This window comes from Pholis gunnellus, assembly GCF_910591455.1.
Source record: "Pholis gunnellus genome assembly, chromosome: 8".
Taxonomy (NCBI): Eukaryota; Metazoa; Chordata; class Actinopteri; order Perciformes; family Pholidae; genus Pholis; species Pholis gunnellus.
Window position 1 is genome coordinate 21,673,180 of NC_136534.1, and position 23,192 is coordinate 21,696,371.

Here is a 23,192-nt window from a genome sequence, read left to right on the forward strand (position 1 = left end):
GTAAAGTTGGAAACCTACCATTGCAGATTTCAAAATTACAGTTTTAGCCCTAATTTCTTTTACAAATTTATAAATTATCATAAAGCTAAAAAGTATGTATTTTACTATTGCACTGTTTATTGTCACGTACCAATCACCAAGTCAAACTCCTTGTATGTGTAACGTACTTGGCAATAAAACTGTTTCTGATTCTGATAAGCTCAGCGGTATGTAATGAATGGATGTAAACAACATAGAAGATATTCAAGATTTTGGAAGAGTTTAAGAGGTAAGCAGAGGCATCAAAGTGAAGTCATAGTGCCAGCAGCACAATGAAACACTCCCAACTTCCCCCTCTTTGCTCCCTTGTTCATCCTGTCCTCTGTCTGTGCTGGCAGAGCAGGGTTGCAGTCATGCATGTGGACACTGTCTTTCTTGTGTGTCCTCTGATGCTTGGTGAGTAATTTAATCATTTATATAATATAGATTATCTTTAGATTTCTGTAAAAATGTCAAGGTTATTAAAGTTAACCTCATTATATTATCCCCTGTTATCTCTGTTATTACCATAATTGCTAATGTAAGAGATGGATAAATTGTGTCTCTGATGTCTCCTGCAGAATATACTGTAGTGGATATTACATTATATTCACAGACATTTTTCTATTTGTATTATTTCATTACCTCCCTAAAGTTGATGACAATGTGATAACACATATGCAAATGTTTCCTGAAATAATGAAGATCATTTTGAAGTGCGGTACTACGTAGTAGATTTTCCACAGCCAGCAGTGCAGTTACCCTCTTCCCTTTTCTAAATATAAATCTGTTGCGAAATTGTTCTGGGTCATGTTATGTGTTTGCAGACAGTGCATGAGAATACAGCATAACTTCATGTTAGCTCAAATGAATATATTCTTTGTGATGACCTTTCTAGAAGATATCAAGGGATTAATTCAGTCAGACCCGTGAGAGCTTTGTAGCTTCGAACACACATGTTTTAATCGGCCATGCACTCCAGAAGTTGTCTTTGGTGTCATGGTGGTCAGGTCGAGCACATTAGACATGAACATCACGATCATGAGGCTCAATTGTACGGCTGGATGTCTCTTGTGATTTAAACCTGAGTTCAGAACAAGGCATGGTTACTTTAGATCCTGTGTATTGATAATTATCGTCTGCTCTCTATCACAGCAGCAAGCCTGTGGAGGAGGGTCCAGGCTGTCTCTCCTGTGCCCTCAGTCCCTGACCGTGTGCAAGCGCTGGTGGGCTCCTGTGTGGTGATTCCCTGCTCTTTCACTCCTGCGGCACCTCTCAGGGGGAGGAAGGAGAAGGTGGACGTCCGGCTGAGGTTCAGAGGTGGTGGCCACTTCTTCTCTCTCCTCAGCACCGCTTTTAACAGTGAAAGCAGAGACCAAGTCAGCCGGGATTTCCAAGGCCGGACGTCCGTCTTTGGGCGAATCCCAGATGGAGACTGCTCAGTGAAGATGGAGAGGATCAGCCAGGATGACTCGCAGATGTTTGAGATTTCTTTGAAGAGGGTTGGTGACTTACTCTGGGGGAGGCCAAAGAGCTTCGATCTGGATGTTTTGGGTGAGTCTGGGAGTCGCTGTGCTGCCTTATTGTTCTCCTATAAAAGCTGTTGTTCTTTTGTATATCTAACAATCAGATAATGTATGTGTATCCAAGCTTTATAACTTGGAAAAAGGAGCCGAAATACTGTATTTGTGTGGTGTGTGTGGTGGATATTTCTTCCCTTCAGGTCAGCTGCATGCCGGACATAGCAATAAATAAATGAACAAATCATCGATCATAGTCAACAAGTTCTCTTGTCTTTAATTAAATACACGCCAGCAGTAAAAAACACAGTAATGATGGAGGTTTTCCTCACTGTCAGACACCCCTGAGGCTCCTGTCATCAGCGGCAAGTTGTCAGCCACAGAGGGACAGCTGGTCAGCTTGAACTGCTCCGTCAGCTATCACTGCCCCTCCAGACCTCCTGCCCTGCAGTGGAGCTGGGAGAGAGGAGCCCAGCTGAACAGCACCGAGCCCGGGGAGGTACAGACACTCCACCCAGAGCCCCACAGGCCGATGTTACTGGCCCCTCTGTCCTTCACTGTGTCTCATCAGGTGAAACCCAGGCTCAGATGTGAAGTCAGCTACCCGGGAGCAAAAGCAGTGTCCGTTTCAAGGGATCTGCATGTGACATGTAAGCATTGCTTTGACAAGTATATTTGTGTTTCTTTGCTCAGTTTACACCTTTTTTTCCCCCTTCTTTTCTCATGCTCTGTAGTTTCACCAAAAGATGTAGTGGTTCAGGTCCAGTCCTTGATTGTGCAGGAGGGGGCCAGCGCCTTGTTGGCCTGCTCCTGTAAAGCTGACCCCCCGGTGACTGAGTACCGCTGGTCCTACAGCCAACACGGCCGCGCGGTGTACCTCCGCCAACGCACACACTTGGTCCGGGTGTTCAACGTGACCCGGGACATGAGGGTCCGCTGCACAGCACAGAACCTGATTGGTCGAGGAGAGTCTCGGCCCACTCCGCTGAACATACAATGTAATCCTTCTTCCTCTAGGCCCACCTCCAATGGCCATACACACATATATTTGGTCTATTTGACAACACGCCTAACCTGCACGAGGTTTAGTTTGTTTCCCCTCTAACTGGTCGGGTGTAGTCAGAGTTGTTCTCTGTTACCTGTAACCACACCAAACAGTGATGTCACAGTGTACTCACCACACCCCGGAGTACACTTTGACATCACTGCAGCAATCTGAGAAGTTAAGAGGTTTGCAAAGAACAAGATTTTCAGCTGATGATAATTGTTCTTTAAGGTGTAAAGTGATCTGCAGAAATCTTTTCCCGGTTCCCTTTTCAACTACAATGTAGCCCACAGGGTAAATGGCGAGGGGCTTTAAAGGGCAGCCTTCCACATTTTGGCAAATACAGTTAATTGCTTTCTTTCTGAGATTTCTGAATTAATTGATACATAAATATATATTTACATTGATACGTAAATATGAAGCTATCACGAACAGGCTAGCTTAACTTGCAAGCAGAGAGTCCAGGAGGTTATTTCCATTTTTGTACGAATTAAACGAACAAGATATAACAAGTTCATTTGTGAGCTTTAGAGATGTGTTTAAGCATTTTTTTGGTTAACTTTGATCAGAGCAATACTAGCTCCTGGCTACTGCTTCATATTTAGCTTACAGACATGAGACTCGTATTGATCTGTTCATCCAACTCTTCTAATGAATAAGCGTATTTCCTCAAATGTTTTAACCTTTTAAGTAAATATTAAGAGTAATAAGTTAAAGAGTTGATATCTGTTTCTCTCATACAGATAAACCAGCCATCCTCCAGCTCTCCTCCACCTGTGTTGTTGAGGATATGGATGTGCTGTGTCGCTGTTCAGTTGACTCCAACCCCAAAGCAGCAGTCACCTGGAGCGTGAATGGTACTGTTCCACCTCGTGACTACAACGTGTCAGTAACATCTGAGCCCGACACGCTAACGGCCACTCTGAGGGGCCGCATGGACAGACCTCAGACTGTGATCTGCTTTGCTTTCAACGCACTGGGAAACGACTCCCTGATGTTGCTGCAGGGAGACGAAGGTGTGTTCAAAGTACAGTGTTTTCCACGCGAAACAAAAAGACAGCAGCTCTGCCTCTTGTTTGCTGACTCTGATGTAGGGATAGTGCCTGCAGCTTGGAAAACACAAGTAAAAGAGAATAAGCTGAAGAGTGCCGCAAAGACAACCTTATGTTGCCTTTATTGTACTATGAGTGCAGCTTTTCAGTTGCTGCAGTCCATCTTATATTTCTTCACACTGTAAAGCTTTTAAAAGTGAATCCATTTCATCAAGCTTGAATGCAAATGTCTGAAAAGGTGTACCATAATCTATGATTTTTCACCTATGGCTGGGAGAGAAAATTGTATTTTATTATAGTTTCACATCAGATGCTGATCCATCGCTGCTCTTTTTGTCCATAAACAGAGATGGCAACTTTGTTGTGGTTGGTGATACCTGCTGTGTCCATTTGCCTGGCCATATTCCTTATGTCTCTTCTTATCTACTGCTGCCGAAAGAGAGCTAGAACGTATGTGAAAAAAATCATCCCTTGAAATGTTCACTTAGATTTGTCACACTTGCTTGTTGTGAGGTTTTAAGTACTTTTTGTGCTCCTCTCAGACATGGCCTGAGTAGACGTCCAGCCGTGTACCCTGAAGGAATGGGAATTTATCAGGACCAGATGCCTCTCTACATTAACTGCACAGAAGTGACTCATATCTACTCCAACGGCAGCTACCAACTCGTATACCAGAACTGCACGCCTCTTTTTGTCCATAATAAGCAGGTAGGTTATGTCGTTGGCAACAGAGGACACTGCATAAACACAAATCGCTAAATATCCCAAATAGTAGCAACATTTGTCCTTTTTTTTTCAGATCCGTCCAATGGGCAGAAGGGGTGGAGAAAGAAGAAGAGGAGGAGAGGACGGAGGAATAGACAGACGAGTGGCTTTGGGAGTCAGAGGCACAAGAGAGGTACAGAGTACTGTGGCCGATGCAGAGACGGCAATCTACCTGGAAATCCTCTGAGCTCACTGTGGAGAAGACTCATTATTCACTTGCTACATTAAACTCGCATTAGACTTCAGATTCACTCTCACACTGATGGTAATGCATAGGTTATGTAACTTTCAGCTATTGCATATATTGCACATCCATTGTTTGTTCTCTGTAATATCTAGTGGTGGTCTATCCCTCTCCTGATCTCCACATTGAACAATGTCTGCCTCTTTGAACGTTTGCCTTTAACCTGCCTATGTGTTGTTTTTATAAAAGATGAAAAGGTTTGATAAATGAGGGTCTTTTCTTCTTGTGTCTGTTCTTCAATGCACATAAGCACAGTCTGATTTTATTTGATCTTACCGTTCTGCTGCTCCAGTTGCATTTGTAACAGAAGCTACAGCATGTCTAACACAAAGTGATTTTTTAAAGTTCCCTGGAGGGAGAAAATCTGCTCAGACAGCTCAACCTATAATGTTTATGTATATATATGTGTATATATAGATGTGTATATATATGTATATAAATATGTATATACTGTATATTTGTATATAAATATGTATATATATATATATATATATATACAATAGGAATTTGGTGATATATTTGTCTCACTCACTAGATGTCTGTACACACCCTGAGCGATTGGTGGCGATACAACTGTGACGGTGCTGCTATTAAAGTGCAGAAGAAGAACACGAAGCTCTGTCATTGGTTGGAAAGAGGAAATTGCGTCATAGCACGACACAGGCTTTGGGTGGGAATATGAGTTCGCCTCCATGCACATTTTTCTTAAAATTAAAAGCATTAATAACGTCTCGTTGTGTTCAATGTAATGCCAAAGTTAGCGGCTCTGTGTCATATGCATTACAATTTCAAAGGTTCGTGCGTCACAGCCCGCGAGGTGTGTTGAAATCATCAGGCTAATCAGGAAAAGTTCACTCTGCCTATTGTTTGCTAGCATGCTATCACGTTAGCCGACGGTAGATCTGACCAGAAACAAAGTGAATTGACTTTAGTTTTCGAGGCTACATTCACAGCCATTGAAAGAACACTTTTATGTGAGATTAGTTGGTTGTATATCGCTTAGCGGTAAGACACGAGCCCGTTTGTTTTCCTCCAGCTGTCTTATTAACCTGTTCAGAACCAACATGCCAGAAATCCAACTCAAACACGTCGTGTCTTGCAGCACCGAGGACACTGTAAGTTCACTTCTCACTTGCATTGAATTTGTAAAAAAAAAAAAAAAAGTCCCCTTCTGTGTCTTCATAGTAAGCTTTGTATATATATTTTATTCAGCTAAATGTGAGCCTTACTGCCTCTCACGTCTTGTCATAATGCGAAACAGACCCACAAGGCAGACAACCTGCTGAGCTCTGACACCTACAGAAAGTGGAAAGCAGCGCGGCCCGGGGAGAAGCAGATATCGGTCATTCTGCAGGTATGTTTTTGATCCTAATCAAACTCTGGAGCCCAACTCCCGTGTTTCACACACCTAGCAACCCTGTGACTATAACTCAAAGAGCTTTCTATAGGTCACCAATTCCCCTGTCTGATCCCTTTCATGCGTTTACTCCACTAAAGGAAAGCTTTGAATCCAACTCGCCTTTTTCCATTAAGTGATTTAAGATCGTGCACTCGTGTTTTCTGTTAAATTCTGATGTGTGAGGTCATTTGCATTATGTCACCAATTAAAAATGTTGACTTCCGCTCCCACTTCTCCTTTGTTGACATATTTATGTCCTTTTGGGAATCCCCATGTCTGCATTTTCTTAATGTTAATACCTTCTCCGACTTGCATGCACGTTCTGCTATGAGTCCATTTTCCTTTTTTCACAGAATACCTTCAAAACGGTTGCAGTTGTCTTTGTTGTTTAGGGATTATTAGGCGGAAGTAAATTGCCTGTTTGACTGCAAAGCTTTTAACTAAGTCTGGGAGAAGATGTCATAACATATTGTGTTTATCTTTGTCTCTTTTCACCTCCTGTCTGCTTTAAGTATCGATTATACCGATTTACACAATATGCTAAACACACTTTGAGATGTTGATTATGAGATCTATATTACAAAGTATTGTATCCATAAGGAGCAGTTGGTCTATTCCCACATATACGTATGAATGTATTTCTTTAGCATCATCTTACACAGCAGGATCTGGTTACTTTAACCTCTTTTCACTTAGTTTCTAGTGTGAGCTTCGTTAACTTGTGTTTTACTTTTCTCCCAGCTGGAGAAGGAGGAGCAGGTGCACAGCATTGATATTGGAAATGAAGGGTCGGCTTTCATCGAGGTGCTGGTGGGCAATTCTTCAGCTGTCAGAGACCAGGACTATGAGGTATGTTGTTGCAAACCGAACCGCGTACAACGTATATCACCTCCTAATTAGTGTAATTACTCTACCGCTGTGTGTTTTCTTCCTTTTTATACTTTGATGTCAACCGTTCCTAGGTCCTTTTGGTTACGTCTTCCTTCATGTCGCCTACGGAGAGCCGTAACGGCACCAACGTGAACCGGGTGCGTTTCTTTGGGCCCCACCAGCTGCAGAAGAGCACGGCACAGGAAAAGTGGGACCGAGTGAAAATTGTGTGTAGCCAGCCATACAGCAAGGTGAGGGCCCCGTCATGTGAATTAAAAAAACAGAGGGCAAACTGACAGATCCATCTAACTTTGAATCAACAGAATCTAAAATGAATAAGGATCACAATAAGGATCTACTTGTACTGAAGCAGCATGGCTGCACCTCCTAGATTTGAGAAACTAGAGCCTAATCAATAGGAAAGTTATGTTGTGGTCTTTTTTTAGTTATATTTTGAAACAATGGTATTATAATTGAATTAGTAGAAAATATATAAAATAATAAATTCATTTAGTTTACAGATAGATGGGGGACCTAGCATTTGCCCGTATCGCCTTATTCCTAGGGCCGGCTCTGCTAATGAGCATTCATTCGTTGTTACTTGATGAACTTGTTTGTGTACTTTGCAGAACATAGCATACGGACTGGCGTTTGTTAAGTTTCATTCACCGCCTGACAAAAACGATCCTCCTCCAGCAGCCTCCCCGGTGAGTCACGCAAAGTCTTGTTTTCATAACTCCAGGGTGCCGATTGACGTTTTTTATTCCTTTTCATTTGAACGCTTGAGACGGTGATGATAATGTTGACGAGGGCTGGGTGTTGATATTTCTGATACGATTCCAGCTTTTCGTGCTAAAAAACAATACTTTTTCAAACCTTACTTTGGGAAAAAAAAGAAACACCAGTCCCTCCACCTTGTGGTTTGGTATTAATCTTCTCCTTCTTGTCTCCTGTCAGAAACTGACAAAGTTGGGGCAGTTCAGGGTGAAGGACGAGTCTCCTTCAGATAGTCCCAGCCTTCAGCCAGGCAGTCTCTTCTTCAGTCGGGACAATGCAACAAAATCCAGTACTCCACTCAAAGGTAAATCCATTTATTTCAGCTTACCCCAATAAAATGCTTTCACGTCCTTGTAACAATGAAGTGCTAATCACGTTGAATAATTAAAAAAAAAGGTGCCTGGAGAGCGCTAATTATGCTTTAATGTAAAGCTATTTAAGTGTGCCAGGGGACAGGAGGGAAGGGATGTTTCACAGGCATTCTTTATCGTCAGGCTTCTCTTGTTCCCTCACCAGCACTCTGCCCTTTTCTGTCTTTAGTGTCTCCTCAGAGCGAGAGGTTGAGTTACGCTGCTGCTGCCCTGCAGGCGGGAGGCAGCGCCCACTCGTCAGGCCAAGCGTCCTCCTCCAGCACTGCCTCACCACAGGTACTAAACATCCTCGTCATGTTCTGAAGGGCAGCCAGCAAACAGCGGCTCCCTTAATGAGGAGCAGTTTCCTTGCTTTATTCAGACAACAGGAAAGCAGAGAGGTTACGTGGAGAAGAAGAAGCAAAGGCAATAAAGCTTTTCTTTTAGGGATTTAACAATCACATCGTGTTTGGGAAAGTATAGTGTCTAAAAGAAAGAAATCAAGGTTTTTACCGAATATCTGACTTCAATTTAAATCGGAAAACAAAAGATGTTTTGTTTTCACTTCTCTTTCTTCACATTCATGTCACAGTTTCTGACAACAGGTCTGTCTTTTATCAAAATAAGCTTTTTCAAAATAGTCTCTTTGTAAGTAATGTATTTAGAAAATCCAAGGGCGTATATTAAAAAATCATTCATACATCTCAGTATGAAAATTTTACAGCCGACATCTCACATTATCTTTGCTCGTTCCTCCGTTTCTCAAAACCACTTTTCTTATTTGGTGAAAATCCAATTTATTGATAGAAATTGTTACGTGTGCAACAGTTGCAGCTTTCATCAACTTTGAAAGAGAAAACCAGCTTGAGGCATCACATCAGATATAAATGCTGCCTGAGCCCACTCTGAAGAAAGAACTCAACATCAGCTCCATTTCACTTTAAAAATAAACACAAAGAGTCTATGAACCGGAAAGTAGCATAAAAAGATGCCCCAGTAATTGAAGTTCTGTTTCCAATTTTCGAGTGTAATGGATTCTCCACCCTTTTTCATAAAAGCTAATCATATTCAAATCTGCACAATCATTGTATTTGCATACTGAAGGGCCATTTTATGGCAGATGGCTCACCCAGGGCTAATTGCTTTCCACATTTTGAGTCCGGTTTATTAGATGTACTTCTTTTGTCAGATCACCTTGTTGTGGCATTAAATGAAATGGAAGGTGTGGGCAACAGTATCTCCTTCAGAGCACCTTTCTTAGACATACAGGTGCAGTCTTTTTTTGTTTTTCATTCTGAAAAGTTGAAAATTCCTTAGTGACTTGCATTAATTGTTTCCCCATAGACACCAGCAAAAAGGAAATTTGAGTTCAACAAAGAGCGCCAGTCTGGCTCCGGACCTCCACCCTCGAAGAAGTCCAGCCCGGCTGGCTCACCCGAGGGCAAAGCTGCGACCCCCAAACCCAAGGCGAGCCCGGCCGGCACGCCGAGCCCCGGCGCCGCCAAGGGTAACTCACTTTACCCCCCCGCGTCTGAATCTCAGCACACGGATACATTTTCTTCGCCTTCTTTGACGTTGCATGTTGTCTCTCCAGCTTCCCCGGCACAGAAGTCTGCCGACAAGAAGCGGGAGAGCCAATCCAAACCCGAACCTAAACCCAACCAGCAGAAAGCCGGCGTGCAGCAGGTCCCATTCAAACGGATAATGGAAGGGGTGGTGTTTGTCCTCAGCGGCTTCCAAAACCCCTTCAGAGGGGAGCTGAGGGAAAAGGCTCTGGACATGGGAGGTAAATATCGACCCGACTGGACACCCGACGCCACACACCTCATGTAAGTATCGAGCAGGAGTGAGAGAACTGTATGCTTGAGATGTCCTTGCTTCACCATTTATGAATACTCACCTTTTTTCCCCTCTAGACTTATTGCAAAGCTTAATATTGTGATGTATTGCACCACAGTGTCGATGCAGTGAATCTACCAAGCGTCTCTTTTTATTGTTACAAATATTTCAAAGGAGATGTGCAGCTTGTTTGAAATACCGGCAGTAGAAAAGCGGTCACAAAATTTGTTTTTTATATTTCCACCACATCAAAAAGTAAACTAAGTCCTAGAATCATGCCTCCATAAAGAGAAACCACAGGACATAAATGCGGAGCAACAGCACAGTGTGCACGGCGAAGCTGCATGATGTTGGCGGACGATAAGACCAAAACATAATGAAACGAATAAATACTTTATCACGGTCGATAAAACATATTACTGACGTGTGTTCTCTGGAGAATATCACCGAAACATAATCGCACATTTCATTGCTGAATATGAATAAATACATACAAATATTATGGCAGCAGGGCTGATGTGCAATGAAGTTTAAGTTGTGGGGCAAAATACATTTTTTATGTTAATATTATTGTTAACTACAAACATTTTTCAATTGATGGTCTCTAAAGAGATGCTCTTTCATGAGACTTCTATGTTGATTATTTATCAGCGACAAACATTGTGTAACAGCTCTGTTAGCACTCTCGGTAATTCAGTTTGATTGCATCTTGATCTCTGCTGTCAGAGCAGACTATTACCCCTGTGGGATTCAGTAATGTAACCGTGTGTGTGTGTGTGTGTGTGTGTGCGTGCGTGTGTGACTGTTTTGGCCCACTAAATCTGCAGCTGTGCCTTCGCTAACACGCCCAAGTACAGCCAGGTGAAATCAGCGGGGGGCACCATCGTACGGAAGGAGTGGGTAATGGACTGCCATAAGAGGAAGCAGAAGCTCCCCTACAAACGGTAAGAGGGCCAAAGTACGAAACAAGGATTTTTAATCGCGATAACAGGAAAGCGAAACTGCAATGACGCTCGTATGGAGACTCTGAGCCGTCAGAAAGGCTCCGGTTTGGCCGCTGGAACATCTGGATGGGATTCCGTTTCTTGTTGCCACGTCTGTGCGTCCGCATGGTACGTTCTGTGCACAGCCCTCGCGCTGATTGAAGCGTCCACAAATGCACCCCTCACGGCAGTGATGCCCACTTGCTACATAGAACATTGTAACCTTGAGCAGCAGCTGATGCCTGCTGTGATCTCAAATTCAACCCATCCAGCTCCAGCAGCTCCCTAATTAAAGGCCTCATTACACGGGGGAGCTTTTGTAACGTCCTCCGTCATTGCCCCTGATGAGTCTGTGCTGAATAATGCAGACCAGGACACTCATCTTGGGCAACGGAAGGTCCAAATGAGTTTGGTTATTGTGTCCTCCAGTGTGAAACTTTGCGTTATCATTTAAGAAATTCCTTCGTACTTGTTGCTTCTGTGCTGATCGTGTCTGGCTTTGAGGACCAATCAATTTGCCACATGGCAAGGTTACTGAGCGCATTAGTCTCAGGCTGCTGTTGCATTTAAATTAAGAATAGGAACATTCAGAACTAGATATGGTAATAGCTGTCAAAGTGTCCGTCCAAGTAAGACAAGACTCGCGCTCAGCCTCTTTATATTGTTCTTAAGCCACTTTCAAACTTTGAATCAGTAGAACTGCTGTCTGCTCGAGATGAGACGGTGTACCAGTTTAACGACTCATCCTGGTGAAACGCATTGATGGTAACAGCACAGCCAAAAAAATGCTGTTTCTGTGAATATCATCATTTTCATGGGGCAGGAATACAGCACACTGCTCCAGTGTAATTATTGTCATCATTGATTCCTCTGCTAACTATTTTCTAGATTAATGGTTTGGTCTATACGATATCAGTGAAACTGCCTCTTGTCAGTCCAGAACCCTAAAATATAAAATATACTATAATGTAAGACCAAGGACGAGCAGCAAATATTCCCATTTGAGAACATGAAACCATCAATTGTTTGGCATCTTTGCCTGAAAAGGGACTTTTATCCGCTGAGTCTTATCGGTTGTGGAGAGAAAAAGGTGCATTTTTTTAATTGTCAAACTATTAATTGCGATTAACAATTTCATTCTGTTCACTTTATGCCGCACAGGTGCTGTTCTGTTTGAATTTGCAACTAGACCTAAATCTATGTTGTGAACTTAACATGGCTGCTCATCAAAATGAATTTGTTGGCAAAATCTCGCTCTGCAGCACAACAAGACCTCCAGCAAGAGGCTCTGAAGCCAATGTCCGCAGTAGCCGAACTTTGGAATTGCAACGTCAGTGTGGGGCCCAAAAAGACGTTATGAACACTTGAAAAGCCACTGTTAAAGTCATTAGGTCCTAAAAGTTGTGAAATGTGCTATTAGCCGAATCCAGTGATCCAGAGTGAATGAATGAGCCGGGAGGCGGAGTTAAAAGGAAACGCTGGTGCGATCGCTCTAAAGGCCCAGAGATGCAGAAACAATGAGGAAGATCTCATGTGCCGCTAAGCAACATTCATGAAAAAGAACGGGGCCCCGCCTCCAACGCTGTATCCAGTTCTCTTTATACGCACATGATGCACATGAAGTTATTTTGAATCATTTCAGATTACAGTCTAAAAGCTTGTGTAGGTCGTCCCAAAGCAAACGTGGCTCAAAGCAGTTAATCACTGAAGCTTTCTGGGGTCTTGAGGATTCATTCAGAGTCAAACTAAAACCTAAACTGTACATTTACTTCGACTAGACCACTTTCTCAAAATGACACGCTGCTGCTAACACCATGTTTCCGTTTATGTGAATTATCTAATTAGAAAAGCTGCGTGAACAACACACCAACTCCAGCATTACTTTCCCCGGAGATGTCAAACGCACCGCTGCACCCGAATAGCGGAGACGCTCTATGAAGCTATAAATCAAGGGACCCGTCGTCGGCACTTCTCTGTCATCATTTTGTGTCGGAAAGCAACACATTCAGTCTCGTATAAACTGAACCGACCCGTCCATCAGCGCTTCGTTTCCATGTTTGTTTTTTTCCTGACGCTGGAATCTTGTGCTCAGCCGACGGATTCGCAGCTAAATCACTTTCTGTTTGCTGCCAACTTTGTAACATCGGCTTCATACCTTGATTGTGGAATCTTAACGATTATGCAAAAATAATCACGGTCAGCTCCAATTTTTGCAATCAGGTGATTTATGTCGCAAATCATTTAAAAAATGATTTCACTTCTACAGGAGAAACTTACTTTCTTATGTCTGAAAGGGGCTTAATATGGGTGGTGTTAATCTCACAAATATATCATCACTTTGTAGCATGAAACCTTCCAGTTCATAGCAGAAACGGTCGCAGAACATGCTTCTCTCTGTCTGATGATTTGTCGTGTTTGCCGCCCATTTTAATGCTTTGAAATTATGCTTTTTCTTTTTCTTTCTATATTCTTTTTATTTATGTGAATTCTTTAACTAACCTTTCCTCTGCGGCCCACTCGTCGGCGCTCTGAATCTCACCGGATTAGTCGATCAACAAAGAATTATTTGGCAACTATTTTTAAAAATCAACTTTCATTTTTCGAGCACAAACGTCAAACATTCTCCGATCCCAGCTTCTCAAATGTGAGGATTTGCTGCCTTTCTTCGTCTCTTACGATAATACATTAAATATATTTGGTTGTTTTTTTCATTTCGAAAGACAAAGCAAATCAAACAATAGATTAATCACTAACGAGGTGGTTTTATGAAGTCTGATCGTCTCTTCAAGATTCTCCAAAAAGATGCATTGAAACGAGTAGTTTCCTGCAGCCTGTGTCATCATTCTCCCTCACGCTCGCCTTTCTCGGTCAATTCCTGATGATGTCGAAGATCCCTCACCCCCGCTCTCACCCCCCGCCCTCACCCCCGCTCTCACCCGCCGCTCTCGTTGCCAGAATAATCCATTCCCCTGCCCAGCGACGCCATTGTGCGGCGCGTGGAGTGTGCGGCTTTGATGATGTATTCTTTATTTAAAAGCTGCATCTGCTATGGGTAATTAATGGGACTACTTACTTTGATGATGACAAGTGCCCAAACAAATACGCGCACTCTCAAACTGTTGCTCCATCATGCACACAAACACCGTCTCGCTGAGCGCCTGGGGGCAAATGCACAGCTTCAGCTCTTTGCCACGCATACGCACTGTATAGTGTGAATATACTGTAACATGTATACATATATATATATATATATATATATATATATATATATTAAAAGACAGTGTGACATCAGCCAAGAACCCCAGAAATGCATGCTCCATATAGTTATTATCCATCAGTGAGAATCCAGAGAGGCGAGCAGAAAACACTCGAGCAGCTCTACAACATCCCGTCACAATGGAGCTGAATAATTAAACACATTTCTCATTAAAACTCGGGCTCTGTTGCAACATCCCTAAAGAATAGGAGAATAGTTTGCATGTTGGAGCCAAAATATCAGCGCAATCACTCTGATAAATCTACGGTACATAAAACCTAATTGCACACAAAACCCATCACGTAATAGTTATTGTCTTAAAACATTCACTGCATCCTTAATTGTACAGAGTCAAAAGTTTAAAGGTTTTGGGCTGCGACTAACGATTCCTTTCATTATCGATTTTATAATATATATATAATACTCTACATTTTTTTGCACGTAAATTGTCAGAAAATAGTTTTCCCGCGTCCAGTGTGGCACCTTCAGATGTCTCGTTACTGTATATCTGATCGATAGTCGTAAACGTAAAGATATTTAATTTACAGTGATTTAAAACGGAGAAAAGAACCAACGAATGTTTGACACCTTTGCTTCAAGCTAACGCGAGTAATGTATTTATATAAATAAAAATACTTTGAGAGAAAAAAGAAAAGAACCCTTGTTCCTGTGGTTGTAGCAGGTCTGTAATAAATCAGACTGTAAATCATGTCATTCGGGCCGAACGAGGTGATTGAACGGCTAATCTACTGACCTGCCTGTCTTCCACACGTGCATTATGGGATCTAGTGCTGCCAGCTACACTTTCATAGGAGAAAAGAGTTGGCAACACTCGGTCGGATACGTTCAAAAGCTTTAAGTTTTAGCAATCAGTTATCAAACTTGTTGCTGATTAACTTTCCTGTTAATCCAGCATTTGAGTAATTGTTTTCGGCTCCAAACAGAGCATCTGTCCTTTTTTAAATGTATTTCTCAATCCAAAGCGCTTCAGCTCTAGTAGGACTGGGGGTTTTTCACCCTCTCGAACAAAAAAGCGTGTCCCCCGCTTCTCTGTCAACAGAGCTGATAGAGCGAGTGCTTTTGAGGTAACAACACTTATTGCCATAAGCAACAGTTTCCGCCTCACTCCCGATGTCCACAGTGGCCCTTTTTCATTTTCCAATTTCCTGGGCCCTGGTTTTATGAAGCATGTAAGCATAGGTCAGTAAAATGTCTCCCTTCTGCGTGAGCGGAAATAATTACTTTAACGGTGGTATTTTGACTCTCCGCACTTAACACTTTCAAGCTGATAATGCCCAGGTGACTTCACAGTGGCTTGGGGGACTTGATGGAGGGGGTTCGTAGAAATGTCACTTCCTCATTGAACATTTGGCTTTCTTGTTCTCCCCACGCTCTCGTAACCTTTGCAAAGATCATTACGGATGCCTTCATGATCGCTCTGCTAATAGCGCACTCATAGCGCACTCCCTTCATCTTTTGTACATTTTCAGGTTTTACTTGATTGCTTAATTATCTGCCACGGAGGCTGATGTTTGTTAGTATTTTCCACAAACATTTGAATACATTTTCATGGAAAGGTCACTCATGGGCCAAAGTACGAGTGATTTGGGATCTCGTCCATTACAAACAGACACTCTGGCAACATTATTCCATGATTGTGTCACTTAAAAAAAGAAAAGGAATTCTGTATATCTCTGCAATTCAAATACACCGCGATTCAAAACTTACCTCATATGCAGCTGTCTTTTTATTGATTTTTAAATGCTCAGAAATATGTTTCCGTGACTTTTGCATTTGACTGTTAATGTGGTCGCAATCATCCCTGAAGTTCATGCAAATGACAAGCATACTGACTGATGCCTCGTCGAGGAAAGTCTACTAGTCACAGTCTGAAGGTGGCGGCAGACATTGTGGTCTTAAGTGGGACGTACTATATGTTGAATAAGTCTTGATTTCCTACAAATAGATACCCTACAATTCAATTTATTTTGTATAGGCCAAATTCACAAATTTTCCTCAGAGGGCTTTACAATCTATACACATCTCCTCTGTCCTGGGACCCTCACATCAGAACAGGAAAAACTCCCCCAAAAAAACCTTAACAGGAAGAAAACAAAGGAAAAAACCTTAGAGAGAGCAACAGAGGAGGGAACCCAGAAGTGTGATAGATGTCATGTGTACAGAAGGAACAACATAACAGAGTTACAACACATTCATATGACAGAAATTATTCTTATATTGAGAGTAGGAAGCAGAATAATGATGGGAAATGTACGACTAGTAATAATATCTGCAGCAGTGGATACAGTAGAATAACAATGATAACAAAAGCAGTAATGGCATCGGCTATAGCAGTGCAACTACTACTAATAGTGATAGTATCAGTGGGTGTCAGGCAGGACCACAGCAGGAGGAAGGACCAGGGTCCAGATTTAACCACGATCCACAGAAACTTGTGAGGCGAGAAAGCACAAAGACTCCGGGAAAGAAACAAAGTCGGTAATGTGCGTTAATGGGACACGAAGTCCAACTTTATTGTTATTGTTCTTCGGCCCCTTCCTCCTGCAAGCTCCTGTGAAACTCATTGGCCTCTCAAAATGAAACTCCCCCCGTCTCTACAGTGTTGCACTTTTCAACACGGGCTGTTGGTAACATCTTGCAAATAGCTAAAGAGAAAAGGGGAATAGTAGTTTCTTTTAACCGAGAGTGACTGTGAAGCAAGAAAAGGGCTTTGGGGGGAGTACTGGGACAAAGCCTCATTTATCACTGGTTTGACATTTCTTTATTTATTTCCCTGCTCCTGCGGTAGATTAGACTTGTCTCCCAGCAGGCAGACTTAAAAGTATTTAACAAACATTGGTGGTTTGGTGACAAATATTACCTTCACTCTGAACCTTTTGTTCCACTATTTCCTTATGGACCACCATTTGAGACATTGTAAAGCTGTTCTTTCGCCTCTGGCCTTTAATCATCCCGACACGTTTTGTTCAGCCGTCCTTTGTCTTCCTTCAGGTATTTGATGGATGGAGCAGAGTCGAGCTCGGAGAGCGAAATGGAAGTGGACGACCAGAGTGAAGAGGAAATGAACACAAAGGTGGATATGTGCTTTTAAGTGAGCCTATACAAAATGATCTAATGAGTGATGTTTTTTCCAGTTTATTACCTTCAGTTTTAACGCTCTGTCCGTGATGTTGCAGACTCCACAGAAGCAGGAGAGACAAGTGACCCCCAAAAAGACACCAGAGAAGAGGGATGAAGATGACGAGTATGCCGGCTCCACTGATGTGGAAGAACCAGGTTTGAGTCACTTTAATAGAAATTTCCACTTTGAAAAAAAGTCCATTTGAACTACCTCGTTTAAGAGTCAATGCCATTTAAATGAATCCGCACTTCTCTTTATTTCTTTGTGTACTACACAAACTGTCGGGATAAAAAAGAAAGCACATTAGTGTTCAGAAAAGTGTCTCCAAGCCTTACAAAGAGTCACATCTACTTGTAGCTAAATGTGTGTATGGGTGTACAGGTGTAATGACGGGGGAAGATATTGTAACGGTGAGATAGAGAAAAGCGAAAAATAACAGCCAAAATCAAAGAGGCACTTGGAGTACGGATGAAGTTCAAGAATAAAGGAATAAAAGAAAAATTTCACAAAGTGAAATCCTCCCGTCTGTTGAAGCAAGGACTTTCTTGTAAGTCATGTCGACTGGCTTACTTCCTTTTGATTCATTTTTTTAACTCATTTAAAAGTGATGTTGAACGTAAAGGAAACACGTTGGTTTATGTACCATGAATGACGGATAAAAGAATATAAACACGTAATAACTAAATGAGTCTGAGTAGAAAGGGGAGGAAACAAGTGTCTGCGCTATAGTGCATCACATTGACAATTCATAATTAATAAGTAAAAGGTACATTTCCTCTGAGTCTCCTCTCTATTTGAACAATAATACAGTGCTGCCATACTCACCCACACCTCTGAGAGCTTCTCTTTTTGTCCTAACTCAGACACCGTTCCCCTTCACTGAATACATCTCGACAATCATTTGATTGATTTCTGCAGAATGTGATGCAGAAAGGTGTGGTTTCCAGATAATGATTCTTAAAGAGTTTGGTACTCCTGACTGTTCCCAGCAGCATAAAGACCCTTCATCTTTCCTTTAGATCCACCAGGAAGTCAAAATGTACTCTTATTCCCATCAGCCTCTGCTGCAATTTGTGTTCAGTGCTAATTGGTAAATTGGCAGCACCGCTAGCATTTAGTGTTTTATAATAGTTTGCTTTAAATTATCACTTTGGGCAATAGATTTTTGTAGAACAATAACACAACATTATATTGTTACAGATGAGTAACAGCAACTTCAGATCACAAAACGGAGACTTTGAAACTACAAATTCAAAAATTCCTCTTTTTTTTGTTTTATTTATTCCACTTTCGTTTTCATTTGAAAAAGTGGAAGTTTGGCTTTTGTTTCTTGTAGAATTTACTCAATTTACTAATTGAAACACTTTACCTCTGCAATTAATAAGAAAAGCCCGGAAATCACCAATTCTCTGTCACAGAGGAGCAAACAACAAACCATAAGGTTCGCAGCCATAACCCGATAAAGCAGAAAATGTGTTTTTTATATATATATATATAGAAATAGAAATAGAGAGAGAGAGTGAGTAAAGATCCATGAGCGGAATTGCAAGTGGCTGTGACTCATGGGAAGTGTTTCATTCTAACTAAGGAGGCAGAGAGATGGTAGCACTGGAGCTGAAGAGGACTGAATGAATTGGGAGGGTCATGTGGGGGACGATGTTGGGGCCGAGGCATTAGACAAAGAGGGAACACCTTTATGAAGCACTTGGAAATGGATGAGTTGACAACGCCGCCGTGAAAAGGACGAGAACAACATGCGTATTGTAGATGCTGGCCGAGAGGGGGAAGCGGGAACGGAGGCGAGATGCAATCGCTGTGAAGGGACTTGTGCATGATTCTCATTTCTATGTTAATGCGAGGCCAGAAGTAAAGTGCCGGTGTGCATCAGTGAGGCCACACAGCAAACACTGAGCCCACCGACCACATAGCAGGGAGACGGCATTTTAATTAGACCTCGGCAGCACAGGATTGTGTGGTAACAAGGTAACAAGGTCTTGTGAACCGCTAATAAGTGTGTGTGTCACAGAAATGTTTCCCCCTCCTGCTACGCATACTGAAAATATAATTTGGCTGTATTTTGTAGAAAATATGATCGCAAGATTGAGCTCTTTCAAAAATGACTAAGAAATAGATAAAGCGTATTTAACGGTTATTATCATAGTTAATTAGTTCTACGTTTAGGGTCAGCGTGCAGCGATGGTATTATAAGATACAAGGATACAGCACAAACCTAAATATAATAAAGTTATCATACATTATTTTCTGCAAGGCCTTTTTTTTTTCCTTTTCAGCACCAGACAAGCCTGACAAATAAGCACTTTATTTCATTTTACAGGAGGCGGTGATGATGACTCTGCCGTGGACACGGAGGACGAGCTGCTGAGGTAAACGAAACAAATGATGACGATAATTAATCATGTTTGTTCCTCCGTGTAATTAAAGGTCGGTCTCTGTTGTGTTGCCCCACTAGTAAAATAAATGACTCATCTAGTCGTACTAGAATCGGTAATTCCACTTTTACTTGAGTCAGCTTTTGATTCATAACTACACCGTAACGTAAGTTGGCTACAGGTCTACGTCGGGTGATCTCTGATTTAAAGCGGCAAAAGTGACGCCATCGGCCTTAAGATTGGTTCCCCTGTGAGCTTTCACGGTGCAATCCTGCAAGTAGCAACTCGGAATACAGCCAGCGACAAAGAGCTGGTGGCCAGCGCCCGCTGTGGGTCTAACCTGTGTAGCAGCAGAACAGAAATCTTGCAGATCCACCAGCCCACTATTACCGGGAGAGGGGTTTTGAGCTTGGGGTGGCTCAGGCGGTAGAGCGGACTGTCCCCTAATCACAAGGTTGGCAGTTCGACCTCCTGTCTGCATCTCGAAGGGTCCTGAACCCCAAGACCAGTGCCTTGCATGGCACCTCCCAACTATCTATATTTAAATGTGTGTTTGAATGAGAGGCACATTGTAAAGCGCTTTGTCCTGCGAGGTGGGAAGACACTATATGAATGCAGTCCAGTTACCATTTGATAACCACTTGATAACGCACCTTGGACATTGAAAAAAGGAACTGAGAGGTTCCAGACTAATGCGCATCTGTGATTTGGTCTTACAGCCTATTTAGAGGGACTTGCAGCAGTGCAATAGAAGTAGCTTTAATTCTTTAACAGATCCATTAGCTTCATAAGAGACCTGCCAACGTAGCTGTGACCGACATTAGAAGAAGTGCTCAGAGAAGACAAAAAAAAAAAAGAAAAGAAAAGCGAGAAGCAGCGAGGTTTCTTCTTTTGAGAGGCAAACCTGTAATCATGTAGCATAAAGGATATAACGTGTCCCTTTCCACCCTCTACTAGGGTGGAGAATGAGAGCAGACAGAAGAAAGCAGCAGCAGAAGTGAAGATGGTGAAACAGGAGGATCCGTACGGGGGGTCGACGGATGAAAACACAGACGCCGAGGCTGAAGAGGATCACCCTATCCCTGAGCTGCCAGGTCCGTCTCCGTGTGGTCTTGTCTCTTTTGTCTGCTCCTGTTCCCAGAACAGATGTCCTCCCTTACTCGTCGGCCATTACGAACCCTGACAGAAAGTAATTGGATGGCTTTCTGCCTTTCAGGAACTCCACACGCAAACATCACAGTGTGTTCAGTTTTTCTCCTGTTTTCTTTTGCTGCTTTCTCCCCTTTTACCAAAGAGCACCTATAAGTACTCCCTACATATTATGTAGTCATCAGTTCCGCTCTTCTGCTCCTTTCTCTTCCCGTTTCTTCCAGACTTCCTGAGTGGAAAGCACTTTTTCCTCTACGGTAAATTCCCCAACAACGAGAGGCGCCTGCTGTTGCGTTACATCGTTGCCTTTAACGGGTGAGAATCACAATACAAGTACATTACAGCGTCAATTAGTCTCACTGTGAAAATCTCTGCGTTTAAATGTTTGTCTAAAAACACCATCCCGTCTTTGCTCCAGGCTGATTGAGGACTACATGGCGGAGACGGTGCAGTTCGTGGTGACCAGTGAAGGGTGGCACGACTCCTTTGAAGACGTCAGTTGAGTCTTTGCTTCTTTCTGCGTAATAATGTCGTAACAAGCTCTCATTTTGCAAGCTATGATCTTTCAAGAGCATTGAAGCAAATTGCAAAGTTCTTTTTAGCCCTCTAAGTGAAAATACAGCAGTGTTAGGACCATGTGGCTTTTTTTATCAGTTAGAATTGGTTTGTCAGCCCCTGAATTAGCAGTTTTAGTTATAAAATCCCGAGCTTTCCCTTTTCCAAAGGCTTTACACCTCGCCCTATCTGTGTATTTGTAATGCAACAAGATAACTTCTCTCTGTTCCTCTCGCTTTCTCTATCGCCTCCATCACAGGCGCTGATGGAGAACGGCAGTCTGAACTTCGTCAAACCGGCATGGATTTACGCAATCAATGAGCGACAAAAGATACTGCCCTATCAACCCTACTCGGTCGTCCCCTGAACAACGCGCCGGATGTACACGCGCAGGTGTGCACAGACACACTTTACACTTCACACCCTGACCGATGGGGAAGGCCACAGACACAGTTCTTTTTTTTTTTTCTGATTCCCCGCTTCACTTTTATAAAAGCAATAAACTGTTCATTAATGACTTTCCACTTGACTTTAAACTTTCGTGAAATGTTTTCTGTCCTCAGGGGTTTTCAACACATGTTCGCACCTTTCAGCCAAGAGGAGGAAAACGTCTTTTTAAATGGTGTCTGTTAGGATAAGGTTTAGCCGTGTTATTAGCTTTTTCATTGGAAGGTTGTTAGTTCTAGCTTGGCCGGAAAGCAACATCTTCGTCATCCGCCGCTTTGGCTTCGCGGACAAAGGCACACTCTCTCTGGTTCAGGACCTGTTAGAATTCCTCGGTTCCTGTGCTGCAGTCTGCTGCTGCTCACCTCGGATACCTCAGGCTGTGTCTGGAAATGAGTTACCACCCGGTGCTGACTGCCAGCGGCACTGATAAGACTCTGACTTGTGTAAGCGGCCAGACCATTATGAGACCAGCTCAACGATAGGTGAAAAGTGCCATTTTTGTTTAAGGCCGCCAACATGCAGAAATCAGGACAGCTGAATCCTTCAAATGAATACTGGGGAGCAGTTTGTTTTTCTCCTTTTTTATTTCATTAAATGTCACGAGTGGGGAAAGTTTGATAAGTCTGAGTTTGGTTTTATTCTTGTTTGTGTAATTAATAATAAAAGAAATGGACTGGCTCGGCGTCCGTATTTTGCGTCACTTGAGATTTTCCTAATGCCTCTTAAGACACGAGGAGATGTCGGGCTTACTCTGCTTGCTTGGCAGCTTGTTTAAGCCTCTATCTTAAACGCTTTTTTTTGTTCTTATGCTACTTAATTATTTTGTCAAAATAAAAAAAAAAAAAGGTTTTTAATTAAAGGTATTGTTCTCATTTGTATTCATCAAAGTGTCTTCGCACTTACCTGCTCTCGTCTCTTCCTCTCTGCGTTTGCAGCCTGAGAGGCACTCTCTTCCATTTGGTGGAAGCCTTCTCCCACCTCGAGTCCCTTTCTCCATTCTCTATTTTACTTCTCGTCCTGTTTGGCGCCCCCGGAGCCACCGGGTCTTCAGTCAAGGGGATTAGAAAACCGGAACGTGGACGTGAGGCAGGGAGAAAGGGGAGGGGTGCTTAGAGGAGAGGGAGGGAGGGAGAGAGAGGCTGTAGGAAAGATGGGGAAGGGTTGGATGTGTTTTTAAAGTAGCTCGCTACCAGACTTTTTATTTGTGTTTTTCTTATTGCGTAAGGTCAATTCACACTCATACCAATAAGTGTGAGGCATGTTAGTACCACTTCCTATCCCACAGCTGGTGCTGATTTGCTTTTCATGAGGAGAGTGCGAGGTCCAATCCGTTTGGGTCCGGTAGCGGGAAAATTTACAGCAGCTAAGGGCATCATCCCGATACGATGTCA

At 42.6% G+C, this 23,192-nt stretch overlaps 2 protein-coding genes across 5 annotated transcripts; both read left to right on the forward strand.

Moving 5' to 3' along the window:
* Positions 1–1,017: 1,017 nt before the first annotated feature.
* Positions 1,018–4,812, forward strand: LOC306699713 (sialoadhesin; the record flags this gene model as incomplete). The annotated part of the gene is made up of 8 exons (XM_079164434.1): positions 1,018–1,072; positions 1,174–1,572; positions 1,877–2,188; positions 2,273–2,536; positions 3,327–3,599; positions 3,983–4,085; positions 4,178–4,343; positions 4,435–4,812. 8 exons carry the CDS (start codon positions 1,018–1,020, stop codon positions 4,585–4,587), a joined length of 1,725 nt encoding a protein of 574 aa, XP_079020560.1. The 3' UTR covers positions 4,588–4,812.
* Positions 4,813–5,320: 508 nt separating this feature from the next.
* Positions 5,321–22,632, forward strand: xrcc1 (X-ray repair complementing defective repair in Chinese hamster cells 1). 4 transcript variants are annotated; one of them, XM_079163927.1, is made up of 18 exons: positions 5,321–5,759; positions 5,906–5,998; positions 6,785–6,892; positions 7,006–7,164; positions 7,543–7,620; positions 7,871–7,994; positions 8,231–8,337; positions 9,385–9,547; positions 9,635–9,869; positions 10,707–10,823; positions 17,131–17,212; positions 17,316–17,415; positions 19,596–19,644; positions 20,608–20,744; positions 21,024–21,114; positions 21,218–21,293; positions 21,614–21,747; positions 21,918–22,632. In XM_079163927.1, the coding sequence occupies exons 1-17, from the start codon at positions 5,709–5,711 to the stop codon at positions 21,719–21,721; spliced, it is 1,878 nt and encodes a 625-aa protein (XP_079020053.1). In that variant the 5' UTR covers positions 5,321–5,708; the 3' UTR covers positions 21,722–21,747; positions 21,918–22,632. The 4 variants fall into 4 exon arrangements, with proteins under 4 accessions (XP_079020053.1, XP_079020052.1, XP_079020054.1 ...); XM_079163928.1 differs by having other exon boundaries at positions 5,347–5,461; positions 5,681–5,759; positions 21,614–22,632; XM_079163926.1 differs by having other exon boundaries at positions 21,614–22,632.
* The last annotated feature ends 560 nt before the right edge of the window (positions 22,633–23,192 follow it).

Coding starts and splice junctions, on each gene's coding strand:
- xrcc1 (XM_079163926.1), top strand. CDS start 5,709: ATGCCAGAAATCCAACTCAAACACGTCGTGTCTTGCAGCACCGAGGAC. Junction 6,893..7,005: donor TCAGAGACCAGGACTATGAG/GTATGTTGTTGC, acceptor AACCGTTCCTAG/GTCCTTTTGGTTACGTCTTC. Junction 21,115..21,217: donor TACATCGTTGCCTTTAACGG/GTGAGAATCACA, acceptor TCTTTGCTCCAG/GCTGATTGAGGACTACATGG.